Source organism: Sapajus apella, unplaced genomic scaffold, assembly GCF_009761245.1.
Source record: "Sapajus apella isolate SASKATOON/1434 unplaced genomic scaffold, GSC_monkey_1.0 scaffold43, whole genome shotgun sequence".
NCBI lineage: Eukaryota > Metazoa > Chordata > Mammalia > Primates > Cebidae > Sapajus > Sapajus apella.
In genome coordinates, this window is record NW_022436983.1 from 3,875,979 (window position 1) to 3,898,410 (window position 22,432).

The 22,432-nt window shown below is 48.2% G+C and overlaps 1 protein-coding gene across 3 annotated transcripts in view; it reads left to right on the forward strand.

The window, feature by feature from the left end:
- PIK3CD (phosphatidylinositol-4,5-bisphosphate 3-kinase catalytic subunit delta) overlaps window positions 1-22,432 on the forward strand; it is a 72,621-nt gene that overhangs the window by 36,793 nt on the left and 13,396 nt on the right. For all 3 annotated transcript variants that reach the window (XM_032300313.1, XM_032300316.1, XM_032300315.1), the window contains exon 3: window positions 17,967-18,139. In XM_032300313.1, coding sequence (XP_032156204.1) covers window positions 17,999-18,139 — 141 coding nt within the window. In that variant the 5' untranslated portion in view covers window positions 17,967-17,998. The remainder of the gene's footprint in view (window positions 1-17,966; window positions 18,140-22,432) is intronic.

Here is a 22,432-nt window from a genome sequence, read left to right on the forward strand (position 1 = left end):
AAGAAATAAAAATAAAATAATTTTTAAAATAATAAAATTGGCCAGGTGTGGTGGGCCACACCTGTAATCCCAGCACTTTGGGAGGCTGAAGCAGGAGGATTGCTTGAGCCCAGGAGTTTGAGACCAGTCTGGGCAACACAGCGAGACCCCATCTCTGAAAGAAATTAAAAACTAGCTGGCATAGTGGCATGTGCCTGTAGTCCCAGCTGGTGGGCAGATTGTCTGAGCTAAGGAGGTTGAGGCTGCGGTGACCTGTGATTTCACCACTGCAAGCAGCCTGGGTGAGGCCCTGTCAAAAAAAATAAGTTAAAAATTGAAAATCAAGAAATTTTACCATAAAACTGTTATTTAGAAATATAAAGGTCAGGCACAGTGGCTCATGCCCTGTAATCACAGCACTTTGGGAAGCCAAGGCAGGAGGATCACCTGAGCCCAGGAGTTTGCGACCAGCCTGGGCAATATAATGAGACCTTGTCTCCACAAAAAATGTAAACATTAGCCAAGTGTGCTGGTGCCTGCCTGTAGTCCCGGTTTCTCAGGAGGCAGAGGTGGCTGTGGGCTGTGGGCTGTAATTGTGACACTGCACTCCACCCTATGCAACAGAGTGAGATCCTGTTTTAAAAAAAAATGGGCTGAGCACAGTGGCTCATGCCTGCAGTCCTAGCACTTTGGGAGGCTGATCTGGGGGTATCACTTGAGTTTAGGAGTTCAAGACCAGCCTGAGCAACATCACAAGACCCTGTCTCTATTTTCATAAAAAAAACTTTTTAAATTTTGCCTGAGGGATAAAAACACAAAAATTTTAAGTAAAAAATGGAAACATAGAGATAAATACTTAAAAAAGTAACTGAAATTTATTGGGGGTGGTATATATGTAGAAGTAGAGGTCCAAGGACTGTTACTTTGTACTGTAAGAGTTTTAGTTTTAATTAATTTTAAAAATTATGTACTTGCGGCCAGACATGGTGGCTCACTCCTATAATCCCAGCACTTTGGGATTTAAAAAAATTGTTTAATTACAATTACAAAAAGTTTCATTAGCTGGGCATGGTGGTTTGCACCTGTAGTCCCAGCTACTTGGGAGACTGAAGTGAGAGGATCACTTTAGCTCAGGAGTTCAAGGCTGCTGTCGGCCGTAATCATGCCACTGCACTGAAGCTTGGGCAACAAAGTGAGACCCTGTCTCTGAAACAAAAAAAGTGCTGAGCGCAGTGGCTCACACCTATAATCCTGGCACTTTGGGAGGCTGAGGCAGGCAGAGCGCTTGAGGTTAAGAGTTCAAGATCAGCCTGGGCAACATGGCGAAATCCTGTCTCTACAAAAAATGCAAAGATGTAGCTGGGTGTGGTGGTGTGCACCCGAAGTCCCAGCTATTTGTGGAGCTGTGATGAGAAGATGGCTTGAGCCTGGAGGCAGAGGTTGCAGTGAGCTGAGATTGCAGCACTGCATTCCAGTAGAGCCAGACCTTGTCTCGGGAAAAAAAGAAAAGAAAACCATGTACTTGTTTAACTTTTCTAGAAATTAAATAAAAACATTATAATGACATCCATATTCATAACATTTCACTTTTTCTATGCTTTCTTTTTTTTCTTTCTTTCTTTTTTCATTAGGTCGCTTTTTTGAGATGGAGTTTTGTACTTCTTGTCCAGGCTGGAGTGCAGTGGCATGATCTCGGCTCACTGCAACCTCTGCCTCCCAGGTTCAAGCAATTCTCCTGCCTCAGCCTCCCGAGTAGCTGGGCCTACAGGTGCCCATGACCACACCTGGCTAATTTTTATATTTTTAGTAGAGATGCGGTTTCTCCATGTTGGTCAGGCTGGTCTCAAATTCCTGTCCCCAGGTGATCCACCTGCCTTGGCCTCTCAAAGTGCTGGGATTACAGGTGTGAGCCACCATGCCCCACCTTCCTATGCTTTCTAAAATGCTTTATCAACAGGCATATGGCACAATGATAAATGTCTGTGCATTTAATATGTGGAATATTTGCAGTGCTGGGTAGTGTACTCAGGTGTCTTTTTTTTTTTTTTTTTTTTTTTTTTTGAGTTAGAGTCTCACTCTGTCGCCCGGCTGGAGTGAAGTGGTTCGATCTTGGCTCACTGCACACTGCAACCTCTGCCTCCCAGATTCAAGAGATTCTCCTGCCTCAGCCTCCAGAGTAGCTGGGACTACAGGCACATGCCACCATGCCCAGCTAATTTTTGTGTTTTTAGTAGAGTCAGGGTTTCCCCATGTTGGCCAGGATGGTCTCGATCTCCTGACCTTGTGATCTGCTTGCCTCGGCCTCCCAAAGTTCTGGGATTACAGGCGTGAGCCACTGTGCCCAGCCCCAGGTGTCATTTTGATGACTGCATTTACTTCCATTGAGTTAATGCATGATTTACTTAGCCATTTCCTTATCACTTTCACAAACAGCACCACAATGAATATCTTTGTGTACATAGCTTTTTTGACTTTTGAATTGCTTCTTTAAGATAATTCCCAAATTCCCGAAGTTAGGAGGCCTGAGACCATGGATGTTTCTCTTGATTTTGATGTGTAGTGTCTGGGGTCTCCACCTGGGTGCTGGCCTGTGGCCTCCCTGGTGGGTCATGAACTAGGATGATGATAAGAGATGGTTGGGATAGCATTTTTTTTTTTTTTTTCAGGGTAGTTGGCTTATTTTTTCTGATGCCTGCAGTAGAGGTCAGAAATCTTTGTTTTGGAGGCCAGGTGTGGTGGCCCACGCTTGTGATCCCAGCACTCTCAGAGGCCAAGGCAAGAGGATCACTTGAGCCTGGGATTTCGAGACTAGCCTGGGTAACATAGGGAGACCCCACCCCTACCAAAAAAAAAAAAAAACAAAAAAACCAACTCTGCATAGTGATTTGTGTCTGTTATTTCCAGCTACTTGGGAGGCTGAGGCAGGAGGATCCCTTGAGCTTGGGAGGTCGAGGCTACAGTGAGCCATGGTGATGACGCTGTATCCAGCCAGGGCGATAGAGTGAGACTGTTTCTGCACCCCATGCCAACAAAAGAGCAGGCTGCTGGGATCAGTTCGGGCATTTTGGGGCATGTGAGCTGCACACCTCCCCTCGTGACCCCAGCCCTGCCAGCTCTTGCCTGGGTCCTGCACAAGTCCCCTCATTGCTTTCTTACCTCCATTCTGGCCTTGCTCCCTTCCATTTTCCCCACAGCAGCCAAAGCCATCTTTGTAAAACATAAAATCAGGCCGCCCCAGTCCTCTGCTTATTACCTCCAGTGTTTTCTCCTTGCAATGATAACCAAACCCAGACTCCTCACCATGGCTACAGAGCCCTGCGGGTCAGACTCACTGTCTGTCCCCGTCATCCCCCTTTGGGCCCTTGACTCCAGGCACCTGCCTCCTGCCTCAGGGCCATCGTAATTTCTTTTCTTCTCTTTTCTTTTCTTTTTTGAGATGGAGTTTCACTCTTGTTGCCCAGGCTGGAGTGCAATGGTGCAGTGTCAGCTCACTGCAACCTCTGCCCCTTGGGTTCAAGGATTCTCCTGCCTCAGCCTCCCAAGTAGCTGGGATTACAGGTGTGCGCCACTATACCTGACTAATTTTTTTTCTTTTTTTTTTTTTTCTTAAGATGGGTTTTCACCGTGTTGGTCAGGCTGGTCTTGAACTCCTGACCTCAGGCGCTCTGCCCACCTTGGCCTCCAAAGTGCTTGGATTACAGGCATAAGCCAGCATGCCTGGCCTAATTTTTTTGTATCTTTTAATAGAGATGGGATTTCACCATGTGAGCCAAGCTGGTCTTGAACTCCTGGCCTCAAGTGATCTGCCCACATTGGCCTCCAAAGTACTTGGATTACAGGCATGAGCCACCGCGCCTGGCCTAATATTTTGTATTTTTTAATAGAGATGGAATTTCACCATGTGAGCCAGGCTGGTCTTGAACTCCTGGTCTCAAGTGATCTGCCCACCTTGGCCTCCGAAAGTGCTGGGATTACAGGCTTAAGCCACTGCATTTGGCCCAGGCCTCTGCACTTTCTATTCCCACTGCCCAGAACCCTATTTCATGGCCCTTTGCTGGATCCTTCTCTCACTGGAGCCTCAACTTCAGAACGATCTCACCTGAGGTCAGGCTGGAGTGCAGTGGTGTGATCTCGGCTCACTGCAACCTCCGCCTCCCAGGTTCAAGTGATTCTCGTGCCTCAGCCTCCCAAGTAGCTGGGATTACAGGCACACACCACCATGCGCGGTTAATTTTTGTATTTTTAGTAGAGACAGGGTTTCACTATGCTGGCCAAGCTCGTCTCGAACTCCTGACCTCAAGCAATCCACCCACCTCCCAAAAGTGCTGGGATTACAGGCATGAGCCACCGTGCCCGGCCTATTTTTAAATAAGTAGAGACAGGTTCTTACTGTGTTTCCCAGGCTGGTCTCAAACTCTGAGCTCAAACAATTCTCCCACCGTGGCCTCCCAAAATGCTAGGACTATATGCATGAGCCACCACGCCCGGCCTGTTTTCTTTTTCGTCTTCTCCTGTTAGACTAAAACTCCATGAGACCAAGGATGGTGCCTGTCCTGTTCCCTGATGGACACAGAGAAGTTGCTTAAATAACTAATTGCTGTAGGGATGATGGAGAGGACTGGGGGCCTGCGGCCTTCTGGGCCGAAGAGGGCAGCCCTCTTCATACCCTTTGTTCATCTCTAGGAGGATGTGGTGGTGGAAGGATCTTTGGACTTCTCCGGGCAGCCAGAGCAGGATGGTCGTTTCTGGAAAGCTCCTTCAGGGCAGGGCTACTGTCGCAGAGTGCCACTGGGAAGTGAGGCCCCAGAGGGAAGCACCTTTATACTCTGCCTCTGATGCACCCACTTGCCTTTGTCTTCTATGTGGGTTGAGCAACAGGAAAAGTTGATTTCACCCTGCACGGCGGAATGGCAGGGAACCAAAACACTGGATAAGAAAGACTTTTTTTTTTTTTTTTTTTGAGATAGAATCTCACTCTGTTGCCCAGGCTGGAGTGCTGTGGTGTGATCTCAGCTCACTGCAACCTCCACCTCCCGGGTTCAAACAATTCTCCTGCCTCAGCCTCCCTAGTAGCTGGGATTACAGGCATGTGCCACCACACCCGGCTAATTTTTGTATTTTTAGTAGAGACGGGGTTTCACCATGTTGGCCAGGGTGGTCTCGAACTCCTGACCTCAAGTTATCTGCCCACCTCAGCCTCCCAAGTGTTGGGATTACAGGCGTGAGCCACTGTGCCTGGTCAGGACCTTTTTTTTTTTTGACACAGGGTCTCACTTTGTCACCCAAGCTGGAGTATAGTGGCCAAATCTCAGCTCACTGTGATTTCTGCCTCCTAGGCTCAAGCGATCCTCCCACTGCAGCCTCCTGAGAAGTTGGGACTACAGGTGTGCACCACCACGCCAGGCAATTAAAAAGAAAATTTTAGTAGCAATGGGGTCTTGGCCATGTTGCCCAAGCTGATCTCAAACTCCTTGAGATCAAGCAATCCTTCCACCTTGGCCTCCCAAAGCTCTGGGATTACAGGTGTGCGCCACCACGCCTGGCTCAAGAAGGACTTTTTGAGGCTGAAATGTACCTGAACATAAACCCAGGTCTAGGGGCCCAATCCAGACTTACTTTGTTCAGCATGGTGTGAAAGGCCAGTCCGTGTGTTCATCTTGCAGCTCTTGTACCTGTGAACACCTTTGCAGTGTGTCCTCTCTGTCCCCCAGCAAGGTGACTGCTGGCCTTGCATTCTCCCAGTATCTACCAAGTTCATGATAGATACTTGGACGGTATGCGTAACCACCTTCTAGAAGGTTCTGTGGCTGAGGCTTCTTTTCTTGGGCTCATTGGATGGTAACTTTGGGCTCTGAAATTCAGGAGGTGGACAGGTGTTTTGTCCAAGGGTTTGGAGCATGAGCATTCTCTACCCAGACTCATAAGGATGATTCAGGGACACCTTTAGACTCTAACTCTAGATTAACTCGAGGTTCCTTCAGAGTAACGACTGAAGGTGCTTGGCATATTTCGTCTAGGACACCATCAGAGAGGAATATGTTTACCACTCAGATAAGCAGGACACCCCTTCTCTTCTTTTCCTTGCCACCTGTCCCTTGTGCAGGGCAGAACCTACTGGAAGTGACTTTTCTTTTAATTCTGTTTATGTGATGTGTCACAGACTTTATATCCAGCTTCCTATTAGGCGTGTCCACTGGTAGTCATTCAGGAAAGAAACCCCCAAGCTAGACATTTCACTTTCCCCACCTGCCAACCAACCTGGAAGTCGGGCGTGTTGGCAGATTCTTCCTTTTCTCCCTTCCGCTAATCACCAATCACAAAATCTTCTCTTTTCCTCTGGACACACAACTCTTCTAAGAGAAATGTTGGAAAGGACAGATATAATTGGGCTGGACAGAAATTCTGTCAAAGTTTTTTTTTTTCTTTTGACGGAGTTTTGCTCTTATTGCCCAGGGGAGTGCAGTGGAGCAATCTCAGCTCACCGCCACTTCCACCTCCTGGGTTCAAGCAATTCTCCTGCCTCAGCCTCCCAAGTAGCTGGGATTACAGGCGTACGCCACCATGTCTGGCTAATTTTTGTATTATTAGAGATGGGTTTTCACCATGTTGGCCAGGCTGGTCTCAAACTCCTGACCTCAAGTGATCCACCCACCTTGGCGTCCCAAAGTGCTGGGATTACAGGCGTGAGCCACCGTGCCTGGCTGGAAGTGACCAGTGTATTCCCTTGGGAAGCTGTTCCCCGGGTGTGTGACTATGGACCCCAGATCCTGTCATGACATTGGCTGAGGCCTGGACAGTGGTTTCCAGCTAGAGTGTCGGCCACATTTGCAATGGCCACTGGAAAGATGTGGGTGTCTAAGGAGATCTCCTGAGTCTTAGCTTGGGCAAGCCGTCCATCAGCAAATTGGCCAGGCCAAGGGGCCCTTTGGTGAGCTGCCAGTTCACTCCTGCTCTGGAGGAAGAACTTGTGGCTCTGGGGGACACCCCTGCGTGCCCTCTTCTCCAACATCTATTGAGGCCCATGGAAGCATCCCTGGTGCTGGCAGGGAGACAGTGATGCCACCAGTTCTATTAAAATATTTGGAGAGGGCTGCACCGTGGCTCACACCTGTAGTCCCAGCACTTTGGGAGGCCAAGGCAGTTGGCTCACCTGAGGTCAGGAGTTCAAGATCAGCCTGGCCAACATAGTGGAACCCCATCTCTACTAAAAATACAAAAAATTAGCTGGGTTTGGTAGTGGGCACCTGTATCCCAGCTACTCTGGAGGCTGAGGCAGGATAATTACTTGAACCCAGGAGGTGAATGTTGCAGTGAGCCGAGATAGCACCACTGCATTCCAGCCTGGGTGACAGAACGAGACTCTGTCTCAAAAAATAAATAAAATAAAATATTTGGAGAGGCCAGGAGTGGTGGCTCATGCCTGTAGTCGCAGCATTTTGGGGATTCCATGATAGAGAGATGACTTAAGCCCCAGAGTTAGAAACCAGCCTGGACAACGTGGCAAGACCCTGTCTCTATAAAAAATACAAAAATTAGCTGGGGTTGGTGGCTGCACCTGTAGTCCCAGGTGTTCGGGAGGCTGAGACAGGAGGATCGCTTGTACCTAGGAGGTTGAGGTTGCAGTGAGCCATGACTGTGCCACTGCACATCAGCCTGGGTGACAGAGTAAGACCCTGTCTCAAAAGAAAAAAAAAACTTTGGAGAAAGTCCTCTGCTGGCCAGTCAGGACTCAGAGGTCACATACCTCAGATGCTCGCAGCTGGGGAAGCCGTTCTTCAACCTTGGGCTCCAGAAAGAGCACCATGGGGGACATTCAGGACAGCTTGTAAGGGTGGTGTGGTGTTCTGGGATGAGCCCCACTTTGTGCAGCCTTTTCTGTGGATCATGCTGGCCAGGAGGCCGGGAGGTGAAAGGAATTGTGCTCTTTCTTATCCTGTTTTCTTGGATATTTTATGAATGACTTAGATGTGGACACAGCAGTCATGCGTCAGGATTCTGGATGACTCAGTGAGGAGGGGTTGGTCACATTCCATCACTGGATGATGTGACCCCAGCTTCCTGCTCGGTGTCTAGGCCGTCTCACCTGCCCCCCCACCCCGGCTCCACATCTGTCTGTAGCCTGGTGACTCCACAGATCTGTCCCTGGCCCTCTGACCTGGGGAGTTTGCCCTGACTGTCTTTACGTGGATGTTCATTATGCAGCTGAGATTCATTTGGTCTAAAATGGGGCTCCAGCTGTCTTATACCACCAGAACTCTCTTCCTTCCCTGACTCAGTAAATTCCCAGCGCCACTCCCATCTCCCAAGCCCAAACCTGGCTGTCGTCTTCTCTTCGTCCTGCACCATCCCCCAGGGGTCCCTGTGATCTAAGTATGTCTGGATTCTGTTGCTGCCCAGCACTGTCTCCTTCTGGATCAAGCTACTGTCACTGGTGGCACTAGCCTCCTTCCCCCACCCCCCACTCCCCTTCGTCCCTGCTTCTCTGCAGTCCTTCCACATGGCAGCCAGCAGCTTCGTTGTGGATGAAAATCACATCTCTCACTCCCTCACCTAAAACCCTCCAGGGCTGCCCGTCTGCTCCGTGCAAACCCCAGGTGCAGCCCTTGTTCCGAAGGCTCTGCAAGACCCAGCCCAGTTAACTCTCAACTTGCTCATGCCACACCCTCTCCTCCGTGCCAACCACCCGCTGCTTCAGCTGCAGTGGCCAGTTCTGGAAGTCTTGAGTCCCTTCCCTGCAAGATCCCCAGGACCGTGTAATTGCTGGCACTTAATCAGGTTCCATCGATAGTGGTGGGATAAATGAATCTACCTCAGACTGAGTGATAGAGACAAAACATTAAATCCAAGCCAGGTGGGGTGGCTTACCTCTGTAATCCCAGCACTTTGGGAGTCCAAGGCGGTCAGATCACCGGAGGTCAGGTGTTCGGGACCAGGCTGGCCAACATGGAGAAACCCTGTCGCTACTAAAAAGACAAAAATTAGCTGGGCATGATGGCAGGTGCCTGTAATCCCAGCTACTCGGGAGGCTGAGTCAGGAGAATTGCTGGAACCTGGGAGGTGGAGGTTGCAGTGAGCCGAGATCTCATCATTGCACTCCAGCCTGGGTGACAGAGCAAGACTCTGTCTTAAAAAAAAAAAAAAAAAAAAATTCAATAAGTGAGACCAAGTATGTTCACGAGATGAAATTACTAGGGATAATTCTGAATTGTTTCATTTAGATCAGGAAATTCACGTTCCTGTACAGGCAGGGAGAACCTGGCTTATTGTGAAAAATCCCTGGAGAATTGGCAGCTAATGAGCTTAGTGATGTGGCCACCAAAAATCTGCCTTGGGGTGAGAGTGGGGATATGAAATACTTTCAGGCGAAGCAAACAGGAGCTTGGTGCCCAGAACATTCTTCTACAGCTCCACCTGCCAGCCCCCGTCTGGAGCATCTTGTTTTTGTTGTGTTGTTTTTTGAGCTGGAGTCTCCTTCTGTTGCCCCGGCTGGAGTGCAATGTCTCATGATCTTGGCTCACTGCAACCTCTGCCTCCCGGGTTCAAGCGATTCTCCTGCCTCAGCCTCCAGAGTAGCTGGGATTACAGGCGAGAGCCACCACGCCTGGGTAATTTTTGTATTTTTGGTGGAAACAGTATTTCACCATGTTGGCCAGGCTGGACTTGAACTCGTGGCCTCAGGTGATTTACCCGCCTTGGCCTCCCAAAGTGGTGGGATTATAGGCGTGAGCCACTGCGCCCAGCCTGGAGCATCGTGTTAGCTTGGAGTACCGAAGTGTGGCAAAAGGCTCTAAAAACTGTATCATAGGGAGAATGGTGAGTGGTTTTGGGAATGCCTCGGCTGAAGAGACGCCTTGGGGCCTGATGGGGCTGTCATCCAGTGGTTCTGTGGATTCCTCTGTGTGCCTCTAGATGGCAGAGATCGGAGTTTGGCCCTTAGTGGAGGCAGGTTCACCTCCAAGGAAAGAACTTTCTTCCAGGGAAAGAGAACTTTTCCAGAGAAAAATAACTTTTTTTTTTTTTTTTTTTTTTTGAGACAGAGTTTTGCTCTTGTTGCTGAGGCTGGAGTGCAATGGCGCCATCTTGGCTTACTGCAAACTCTGCCCCCTGGGTTCAAGCGATTCTCCTGCCTCAGCTGCCCGAGTAGCTAGGATTACAGGCATGCACCACCATGCCCAGCTAATTTTTGTATTTTTAGTAGAGACAGGGTTTCTCTATGTTGACCAGGCTGGTCTCAAACTCCTGACCTCAAGTCATCCACCTGCCTCAGCCACCCAAAGTGCTGGGATTACAAGCGTGAGCCACCATTCCCGGCCAGGGAAAGAACTTTCTAAACACTAGAAGCTTCTAAAAATGGAAGTGCAGCTGCATTAATGAAAATAGACATTTTTAGCTGTAAGCAGCAGAAAACTCAGCTCAAACTGCTGTAAGTTAAAAAAGAAAAAAGGCAGAGGGGGTTAATTGGCTGATGAGACAAGAGAACAGGCATAGACTCTAGCTTCAGGCATGGCTGGATCCAGGGAATCAGCGTTCATCCTCAGGACCCAGGCTTGTACTGTCTGATTTAGCCCCACTTTCCTCTGTGTTGGTCTGTTCTCAGGTTCTGCCCCTAAAGACAGTAAACAGTTGCAAGCCGCTCTAGGTAGGCATTCTGTCATTTTTGCTACCCCAAGAAGTCCCAGAGAAGTCTTGATGTCAAAACCCATTGGACTGACTTGATAGTCATATGGCCATCCTGGAATCCTGCCATCAGAGAGATAACATGCAGTGATTGGCTGGGCCTAAGTCTCATTCCCACCTCCAACCAATCCCCATGGCCCAGGCAAACTCAGGCCTCTGATTGGCTGTGTCTGAGTCTCAGGCTATCCAGGTAGCTAGGAGTGAAGTCAGCTCATCCAAACCACTTGGACTGAGTGTGTTGAGTTTTTCAAAAGTCCTTAGCTCCCAGATTAAAAGAAACAAAAACATAAAGTTACCAGCATCCAGAAGCCTCCCATACCTGCTTCTAGTCACTCTCCCCCAAACCTGGGTAACCCCTGTTTCTTCTTTTGCCACCATAGATTTATGGATTCTGCCTGTGTTTGTTTCTTTGTACAGTTGGAATTCTGAGCACATACTTTTTGGTGAGTGTCGTCTTTTGCCCAGCCTTATGTGTGTGAGAGTCATTGATACTGTTCTGTGGACTTGTAGACCACTCGTTTTCATTGCCATATAACATTCCATTCAGAGAGAGTGCCACAAATTATTTTTCCATTCCCCATTCTGTTGATGTGCATTTGGGAAGTTTCCTCTTCGGAGCCATCATGAATAGGGATGCCATAGACACTCTTGCCCATGTCTTTTGATAAATATACATGTATTTGCATTTCTCTGGGGTGTATACTTCAGAGCGGAATTGCTGGGTCCTAGGGCATAGGCATGTTCAGCTTTAGTAGATACTGCCAAACAGTTTTCCAAAGTGGTTGTACCAGTTTGCATTCTTGAGGCATTTCTGAAGTCCTTGTACTTACTGGCATCTCTGTGCCATACATACCTATGTATGTATGGAGAGCTATGGCTCTGGGCTTCATTCAAGGGAAAGTTAAAGCTGGTTGGCCACTGTGCTGGAGAGAGGTTCTGGGGCCAGGGAGAGGGAAGGAGCTTCCACTTTCTCCTGTTCTGTCTCACTGGTGACAGGACCTGGCGTTTGATGTCCTGTGCAGACCAGCCTAAGACTTTCTCTATTAGGAATGAGTTTTTCTGTGAAAGTATTTCCCTATATCCCATTTAGGTAAAACATAGTTGAAGACTTAATTTCCACAGTGCTAAGGGGCAAGAGAGAGAGGGTTGTATTTTCCTGGAACCCAGGCCACGGGTTGGAGTCCCTGGGAGCTCGTGCCTCGTTTGCTCGTCTTGGGCCACATGAGACTGAGTGGCCAAAGCTGCCTCTGACTTCCCAATCATGGTCAAAACCTGTTTCATATCATAGATGGATTCTCCAGGATTCCTGACTCTCCCTCAAGTTATTTTGTTTTGTTTTGTTTTGTTTTGGAGGCAGTCTCACTGTGTTGCCCAGGCTGGAGTGCAGTGGCATGATCTTGGCTCATTGCAGCCTCCACTTCCCTGGCTCAAGCAGTCCTCCAGCCTCAGCCTCCCAAGTAGCTGGGACTACAGGCATGAACTACCATGCCTGGCTAAGTTTTGTATTTGCGAAGAGACAGGGTTTTGCCTTGTTCACAGGCTGGTCACGAACGCCTAAGTTCAAAGTGATCCACCTGCCTCAGCCTTCCAAAGTGCTGGGATCACAGGCATGAGCCACCGTGCCCAGCCTATTCTCCAAGTTTTGAAACAGAAAGGCAGACTTTGGCCTGGCCATTCTCATCAAGAGGAACCCAAAGTAGGATGGGGTTTTGCAATCAGAGGAAGTGGCGACCAGCAGAGGAAGTGGCAACCAGCAGAGGCAGTGCCTAGGGATGCGCAGCTCCCGTCCTCAGGACATCTGGGGTCCAGTTGACGGTGAGGCCCAGGCCCAGCCGCTGCTGCCACCCAAAGAACACCTGCCTTAAACCAAATATTTCTTTTCAACTATTTTTACACGTCTTTTAAATCCAAGAGAATGTGATCTTTGGGTAGAGAAGTCTTTTCTTAAAGAATAAAAACTGTAAAGGCAAAGATTGATAATTTGACTACATCAACATTGAAAACTTCTATGGCTCACACTTGTAATCCTAGCACTTTGGGAGGCCAAGGCCAGTGGATCACTTGAGCCCAGAAGTTTTGAACCAGTCTCTACTAAAAGCATATTTTTTTCAAAGTATCTTAAAAATTCTAAAAAAAAAAAAAAAAAAGTAGCTGGGTGTGGTGGCACACACCTGTCATCCCAGCTAGTTGGGAGCCTGAGGTTGGGAGGATCACCTGAGCCCAGGAGGTGGAGGCTGCAGTGAGCTGTGATTGCGCCACTGCACTCCAGCCTGGGTGACAGAGTGAGACCCTGTCCCCTCAAAAGAAAACAAACAACAACAAAAAACTTTCTGCTCACCAAAAAGACACCATAAGCAAAGCAAAAAGATGACTCAGATTAGAAAATATTTCCTACTCATTCAATCAACAAAGGAATGGAATCTAGAATATATGAAGAAGTCCCACAAACCATTAAGAAAAGGTAAGTAACCCCACAGGAGAATGGGCAAAGATTATAATAAGTCGGCTACTTGCAGAAAATAAAGGTTTGATGGAAAATCGGAGAAATGCAAATTAAAACAAGAGACAATTTCATTCCCATCAGATTGGCAAAAATGAGTGAATTTGACAATACCAAGTGGTGATGAAGATCCGGAGATTGACCACCTTGCCACGGTGCTGGGATTGCTGACGGCACCACCACCTTGAAAACAATGTGGTGATATTTAGTAAAGTTGATGATGTGCTTATACTTATCATAGGTTATGCCACACGTGACTCTAGAGCACTTAAAATGCGGATAGTGTAAGGAATGGAATTTTAAAACAATTTAATTTAAAATTGCTGTGTGATTCATTTATTGGAAAATGGTTTTTTTCTTTTTGTTTTTTGTATTTTCGGTAGAGACAGAGTTTTGCCACGTTGTGCAGGCTGGCTCGAATCTCCTTTGAACCTGGCTTGAGCCTCCAACCTGCTTTGGCCTCCCAAGTGCTGGAATTGCAGGCATGAGCCACTGCGCCCAGACTTAAATGTGTTTAGAAGAAACGGGGTCTGCCCAGGAGCTCACACCTCAGCACTTAGAGAGGCTGAGGTGGGAGGATCACTTGAGCCCAGGAGTTCAAGACCAACCTGGGCAACATAGCAAGACCCTGTATCTCAAAAAAAAAAAAAAAAAAAAAAAAAAGGTTAGCAGGGCATGGTGGCACATGCCTGTAGTCCCAGCTACTCAGGAGGCTGAGCCTGGAGGATCACTAGAGCCCAGAAGGTGGAGGCTGCAGTGAGCTATGATTGCGCCACCGCACTCCAGCGTGGGCAACACAGTGAGACCCTGTCTGAACAGAAAAGAACAGAAAATAACCTGGGTCTGTGAACCTACTTCTCACCTGTAGATTGTATAAGGTCTACATTAGATCAAGTATTTCTGGTGATAATCTAGAATGAAATTGCAGTACACGCCAAGTGTAAAATACACAGCAGATTTCAAAGACTCGATACGAAAATAAACGTCAAAATATCTCATTAGTAATTTTCTCTATTATATGTTAAAATGACTTTCAGATATCTTGGGTTAAATAAAATACATAGTGAAACTTCATTTTATCTGTGCCTTTCTACTCTTTTTGGATTTTTTTTTTTTGAAATGGAGTTTTGCTTTTGTTGCCCAGGCTGGAGTGCAATGGCATGATCTCGGCTCACTGCAACCTCCAACTCTTGGGTTCAAGCAATTCTCCTGCCTCAGACTCCCTAGTAGCTGGGACTACAGGCACGTGCCAACACACCCAAGTAATTCTGTATGTTAAGTGCAGATGGGGTTTCTCCATGTTGGTCAAGCTGGTCTCAAACTCCTGACTGCCTCGGCCTCCCAAAGTTCTGGGATTACAGGTGTGAGCCACCATGCCTGGCCTCTATTTTTTATTTTTGGGACATGGTCTTGCTGTGTCACCAAGCTGGTGTGCAGTGATCCATCAAAGCACCTCAAACTCCCAGGCTCAAGTGATCCTTCCACCTCCGCTTCCCATGTAGCTGGGACTACAGGCGTGCTCCACCATGCTTGGCTAATTTTTTAATTTTTTTGTAGAGATGACCTCTCACTATGTTGCCCAGGTTGGTCTCTTAATTCCTGGCCTCAAATGATCCTCCTACCTCAGCCTCCCAAAGCACTGGGATTACAGGCATGAGCCACCATGAGCCTGGCCTTTTCACTCTTTTTAAAGTGGCTTCTGCTACCCTGGACATTCCATGTGTGGTTGCCATTGTCTTTCTCTTGGGCAACACTCAGCACTCTCAGAGGAGCACAAGGGGATGTGTTCAAGAACATACATTGTAGCATCGTTAAAAGTAACCAAGAAAAGTAGAAACCAGCCTTCATTTTCATCAACAAGAGAGACGGTAAATAAATTGTGGTTTCTCTCTCTCTCTCTTTTTTTTTTTTTGAGGTGGAATTTTACTCTTATCGAGGAGGCTGAAGTGCTTGGGCACAGTCTCGGCTCACTGCAACCTCCGCCTCCTGGATTCAAGCAATTCTCCTGCCTCAGCCTCCCGAGTAGCTGGGATTACAGAGGCCCACCACCATGCCCAGCTAATTTTCGTATTTTTGGTAGAGACGGAGTTTTTTTTTTTGAGACGGAGTTTCGCTCTTGTTACCCAGGCTGGAGTGCAATGGCACGATCTCGGCTCACCGCAACCTCCGCCTCCTGGGTTCAGGCAATTCTCCTGCCTCAGCCTCCTGAGTAGCTGGGACTACAGGCACGCGCCACCATGCCCAGCTAATTTTTTGTAGTTTTAGTAGAGACGGGGTTTCACCATGTTGACCAGGATGGTCTCGATCTCCTGACCTCGTGATCCACCCGCCTCGGCCTCCCAAAGTGCTGGGATTACAGGCTTGAGCCACCGCGCCCGGCCTAGAGACGGAGTTTCACCATGTTGGCCAGGGTGGTTTTGAACTCCTGACCTCAGGTGATACATCCATCTCGGCCTCCCAAAGTGTTGGGATTACAGGCGTGAGCCGCCGTGCCCGGCCTTTTTTTTTTTTTCCTAAGTGTTACATTTTTCTTTCTTTTTAATTTAACTTTTAAGTTCAGGGGTACATTGCAGCTTTGTTATATAGGTAAACTTGTGTCATGGGGGTTTGTCATACAGATTATGTCGTCACCCAGGTATTAAGCCTAATACCCGTGAATTATTCTTCCTAATCCTCTCCCCACTCCCGCCCTCCACCCTCTGATAAGCCCCAGTATGTGGTATTCTCCGTGTGTCCATATGTTCTCATCATTCAGCTCCCACTTATAGATGAGAACATGCGGTATTTGGTTTTCTGTTCTTATGTTAGTTTGCTGAGGATAATGGTCTCCTGCTCCATCCATCGTCTTTCAGAGGACATGATCTCTTCCAATTGTGGCTTCTTTACACAATGAAATAGTGTGCAAGAGATTAAAAAGAATGAACTAGAGCCACCTATGCCCGCCTGGATAAATCTAAAGGAAAGGACAGTGATTGCCCAAAGCAGGGTCCAGAAGAGTCGGTGTGCACACGCAGGCTGTCAGAGACAGAGTCTTGCTCTGTCACCCAGGCTGTAGAGCAGTGGTGCAATCTCTGCTCAGTGCAACCTCCGCCTCCCGGGTTCAAGTGATTCTTATGCCTCAGCCTCCCGAGTAGCTGGGACTACAGGCGTGCGCCACCATACCTGGCTAATTTTTGTGTTTTTAGTAGAGACAGGATTTTGCCATGTTGGCCAGGCTGGTCTCAAACTCCTGGCCTCAAGCAATCTGCCTGTCTCAGCCTCCCAAAGTGCTGGGACTGCAGGTGTAAGGCACCATGCCTGGCCACATGCAGTTTTAAAGCATGCAGAAGTACCGAGAATTGGTTGTGGATACGTGTTGGTATAATAAAAATATAAAAACATGCGTGGAGGCCGGGCCCGTGCTGGGATTGATAGCTCACGCCTGTAATCCCAGCACTTTGGGAGGCCAAGGTGGGTGGATCACTTTAGGTCAGGAGTTCGAGACCAACCTGGCCAACATGGTGAAACCCCTTCTCTACTAAAAATACAAAAATTAGCTGGGCGTGGTGGTGCGTGCCTGTAATCCCAGCTACTAGGGAGGCTGAGGCAGGAGGATCTCTTGAGCCTAGGAGCCGAGATTGCACTCCAGCCTGGGCCACAGAGCAAGACTCTGTCTCAAAAAAACAAAACAAAAAACATCTATGGAAATGATAACGAGACTCCAGGTGCCGCCATCCTGAAGTGGAGAGGGCTAGAGGCGGGGAAGGGAGAAGGGGACCTGGAAGAGGGGGTACGCGAGGACCTTTGTTTTTGCAACATTGTGTTACTGGGGGTGGGTATGACCAGAGGGTTTGGTACAATTGAAATATTTTAACAGATTATTGTATGACCAGCCTTTTGGTTTCTGGTCAGAAGGATTCAAAGAGGCTGGGTGTGGTGGCTCATGCCTGTAATCCCAGCACTTTGGGAGGCCGAAGTGAGCCAATCCCTTGAACCCAGGAGTTCAAGACCAGCCTGGACAATATAGCGAGACTGTCTCTACAAAAAAATTAAAAATTAGCTAGGTATAGAGGTGTACACCCGTAGGCCTAGCTACTTGGGAGGCTGAGACAGGAACATCGCTCGAATCTAGGAATTTGTGCTACAGTGAGCTCTGGTGGCACCAGTGTACTCCAGCTGGGGCAGCAGAGTAAGACTGTTTCACATGTACTTCAGGGCCAGGTATGGTGGCTCACGCCTGTGATCCCAGCACTTTCGGAGGCTGAGATCAGAGGATCACTTGATGTCAGGAGTTAAAAGACCAGTCTGGCCAACATGGTGAAAATCCAGAAATTAAGCCAGATGTGGTAACGCATACCTGTAATTCCAGCTACTTGGGAGGTTGAAGCAGGAAAATCGCTTGAACCCAGGAGGCAGAGGTTACAGTGAGCCGAGGTGGCGCCACTGCACTCCAGCCTGGGCGACAGAGCAAGACTGTCTCAAAAAAAAAAAAAAAAAAAAAAGTATTTCAAAGAACTACAGCCTTTGTTCTCTCAGGAATCGGGCACCTGACCGCCCATCCTGCTGTCTCCCTTCCGTGCCAGCTGGTGGCCATGACTGGCTTTTGTGGAAGTGTGTGTTCCTGAGGGAAGACGATTTGCCGGTGGGAGCCACGAGCCCCAAGCCTGGGCAGGAGGAGCCTTGAGGGAGGCGAGCTCTTTGTGCCTGCAGGCCAGGAACTCCGTTCCGAGCTTCCTGCTATCCAGGACCCCACTGTATTCCAGGGGATCCCTTCCAAAGGCCTCACCCAGCCCAGCTGATGTAACTCGTTTTGCCATTGCTTCATTTTTAGGACCGCTGGCGTCAAGGAAGTAACAACACAGGATGCCCCCTGGGGTTGACTGCCCCATGGAATTCTGGACCAAGGAGGAGAATCAGAGCGTCGTGGTTGACTTCCTGCTGCCCACAGGGGTCTACCTGAACTTCCCGGTGTCCCGCAATGCCAACCTCAGCACCATCAAGCAGGTACGGCTTCCATCTGATCCTCAGACCTCGGTGCTAAGAGAGAGACAGACAGATGGACGGACAGGCGGACAGATGGACAGATGGGCAGACAGACGGAGAGATGCATTGCTTCTCAGATTTGGGATCCCCAGATGAGAATTTTAAAAGATAAATTATGGTTCGTTTTTGTTTTGTTTTGAGATGGAGTTTCGCTCTTCTTGCTGGAGTGCTGTGGCACAATCTCAGCTCACTGTAACCTCCACCTCCTGGTTCAAGTTATTCTCCTGCCTCAGCCTCCCGAGTAGCCGGGATTACAGGCATGGGCCACCATGCCCAGCTAATTTTTGTATCTTTAGTAGAGATGGGATTTCACCATATTGGCCAGGCTGGTTTCAAACTCTTGACCTCAGGTGATCCACCCGCCTCAGCCTCCCAAAGTGCTGGGATTACAGGTGTGAGCCACCAGCCTCGCTCTGTCACCCAGGCTGGACTGCAGTGGCACAATTTCGGCTCAGTTGCAACCTCTGCCTCCCAGGTCAAGCAATTCTTGTGCCTTAGCCTCCCGAGTAGCTGGGACTACAGGCACGTACCACTACACCTGGCTAATATTTGAATTTTTAGTAGAGATTGGGTTTCACCATGTTGGCCTAGCTAGTCTTGAACTCCTGGGCTCAAATGATCCATCTGCTTCGACCTCCCAAAGTGCTGGAATTACAGGCATGAGCCACTGCGCCCGGCCCAAAAGATAAATAATGTCTATGAGTTGTTTAAAGACTTCGGTTGAGTCCACCTACTCTGAGTTCAGCTTTCCCCATTTAACAGTGTATGTGAGCCTGGCACTGTGGCTCACGCCTGTAATCCCACCACTTTGAGAGGCTGAGGCAGGTGGGTCACGAGGTCCAGAGATCAAGACCAGCCTGGCCAACGTGGCGAAACCCTGTCTCTCCTAAAAATACAAAAATTAGCCTGGTGTGGTGGTGCATGCCTGTAGTCCCAGCGACTCAGGAGGCTGAGGCAGGATAATCGCTCAAACGGGGGAGGCTGAGCTTGAGTGAGCCAAGATTGTGTTACTGCGCTCCAGCCTGAGCAACAGAACAGGACTCCATCTCAAAAAAAAAGGTGTATGTTTCCCTCTACTCAGTTGTCTTGAGTATTCATTACTAGATGAGATTAGGGGTTGCCTTCCACGTGGGCTTTCATCCTATTCATAACCGTGCCATCATTTTTTTGATATGAGGTCTCACTCTGTTGCCCAAGCTGGAGCCCAGTAGTGCAATCACAGCTCACTGCAGCCTCAGCCCAGCCTCAGGTGATCCTCCCACCTCAGCCTCCTGAGTAGCTGAGACTATAGGCACGCACCATCACGCCCAGCTAGTTTTTAATTTTTTTTGTATTTTTTGTGGAGACAGGGTTCCACCATGTTGCTCAGGCTAGACTGTGCCATCGTTTTTGAAACCACACTCCATCCATGGCTGCCTAAGTGTTTTACAGGTCTTTTGTCTTTAAAGCTGTTGCCATAGTAAACAACATCTTTGGAAAGAGATTTTGGTTTGTTGAATAACCTTCAGGATGGACTACTGAGTCAAAGGATTGAATATGTGGATGGTATTTGGTGGACATCGTCTTGTGACCTTCCAGAGGGCTTGTGCCCCTTGCTAAGTGTGGGACTTGAGGGATCTTACCTTAGGCTGTGGGAGGGCAGGACCTTATCCCAGAATTTTATTTTACTTTATTTTTATTTTTTGAGACAGGGTTTCACTCTGTTGCCCAGACTGGAGTGTGGTGGTGCGATCTCAGCTCACTGGAACCTCTGCCTCCCAGGTTCAAGCAATTCTCCTGCCTCAGCCTCCCAGGCAGCTAGGACTATAGGTGCCCGCCACCATGCCTGGCTAATTTTTATATTTTTAACAGAGTTGGGATTTCACCATATTGGGCAGGCTGGTCTCGAACTCTTGACCTCGAGTGATCTGCCCACCTCAGCCTCCCAAAGTGCTGGGATTATAGCTGTGAGCCACCGTACCCCGGCCCGTATCCCAGAATTTTAAAAGCTATAATCGGGAGCAGGGGAAAACAGAACAAAAAAACAGAGAAGTAATGGATCATTTGTGAGAGTTTTGTCTTCTTTTCCTGGGAGATGTCTTTAAAAATTAAGTTCTTTTTCCTTCCACTGGAAAAGGAATATGGACACATTGCAATTTAGGAAAAGGCTGGGTATGGTGGCTCATGCTTATAATCCCAGCACCTTGGGAGGCTGAGGCAGGAGAATTGCTTGATCCCGGGAGTTTAAGACCAGCCTGGGCCACATAACAAAACCCTGTCTCGGGCCGGGCGCGGTGGCTCAAGCCTGTAATCCCAGCACTTTGGGAGGCCGAGGCGGGTGGATCACGAGGTCAAGAGATCGAGACCATCCTGGTCAACACGGTGAAACCCCGTCTCTACTAAAAAAATACAAAAAATTAGCTGGGCATGGTAGCGCGTGCCTGTAATCCCAGCTACTCAGGAGGCTGAGACGGGAGAATTGCCTGAACCCAGGAGGCGGAGGTTGCGGTGAGCCGAGATCGCGCCATTGCACTCCAGCCTGGGTAACAAGAGCGAAACTCCGTCCCCCCCAAAAAAAAAAAAAAACAAAAAAAAAACCCTGTCTCTGCAGAAAATAAAAAATTTAAAACTTAGCTGGGGTCGGGCTTGGTGGCTCATGCCTCTAATCTTAGTACTTTGGGAGGCCGAGGTGGGTGAATCACCTGAGGTCAGGAGTTTAAGACTAGCCTGGCCAACATGGTGAATCCCTGTCTCTACTAAAAATACAAAAATTAGCCAGGTGTGGTGGTGGATGCCTGTAATCCCAGCTACTTGGGAGGCTGAGGCAGGAGAATTGCTTGAACCCAGGAGGTGGAAGTTGAAGTGAACAGAGATCATGCCATTGCACTCCAGCCTGGGCAACAAGAGTGAAACTCTGTCTCAAAAAAAAAAAAATCAGCTGGTGTGGCGGCGTGTATGTGCCTGTAGTCCTAGCTACTTGGAGGCTGAGGCAGGAGGATCACTTGAGCCTGGGAGTTTGAGGCTGCGGTGAGCCATGATCTGTCACTGCACTCCAGCCTGGGTGACAGAGTAAAACCCCGTCTGTAAATAAATAAATAAATAAATAAAATTGAGGAAAAGAAAAAGTAGAAAAAGGGAAAAAATGACCTTTGATCCAGCTGTGTGAGGCAGCTGCAGTGAATACTTTGGCTAGCCTGTTTCTCCTCTGTCTAGTTTCAATTTTGTGATAATTTTGGTTATGACCTTTCATATCTTTTTTCTTTCTGAGTTAATGATACAACATCTCATTCATGTTATTAACTTTATATATATAGATACCATTTTATTTTATTCTATTTTATTCTATTTTATTTTGCTTGAGAAGGGTCTCACTTTGTTGTCCGGGCCAGAATGCAGCGGCATAAACCTAGCTCCCTGCAGCCTCGACCTCCTGGGCTCAAGTGATCATCCCATCTTAGCCTGCTGAGTAGCTGGGACTACAGGCATGCCCCACCACGCCTGGCTAATTTTATTTTAAAATTTTTTATAGCAGTAGGACCTTGCCATGTTGCCCAAGCTATAGATATCATTTTAGTTTTTTATTTTTATACTTTTTTTTTTTTTTTTGAGACAGGGTCTTGCTCTGTCATCCAGGCTGTAGTGCAACGGCACGATCACAGCTCACGGCAGCCTCCACCTCCTGTGCGCAAAAGATTCTCCCACCTCAGCCCCCTGAGTACCTGGGACTACAGGTACACGCCACCATACCCAGCTGATTTTTTATTTTTTTGTAGAGATGGAGTCTTATTATGTTGCCCAGGCTGGTCTTGAGCTCCAGTGCTCAAGTGATCCTCCCACCTCTCCCTCTCAAAGTACTGGGATTACAGGAGTGAGCTACCACACCTGACCTAGATATCATCTAGATCAGTCTTATTTTTCCATTTACAGAGCTGTGCATGTGGGTTATTAAAATTCAAACAGTGCAGAGGCATAACACACACATCTCAGTTTGGTTTCAATTCTTCATAGTTGTATTTATCTTAGGGGTCACAGAGTACATATTTTAGCCTTTGCTAGCTGGCTCTGTTATCTATCTCAGTAATTCAGTTCTTCTGCCATTGGTTGGGAGCAGCCCTGGGTGACATGAAAATGAAGGGCCTGGCTTTGTGAGGATAACCAGGTGGCAGGTGGATTTGGCCAGGAAAAGGGTGGTTTGCCAACCCCTGGTCCATGCTGATTGAAATGTTTATTAGGGCGTGGTTTTTTTTTTTTTTTTTTTTTTTGAGGCCGAGTTTT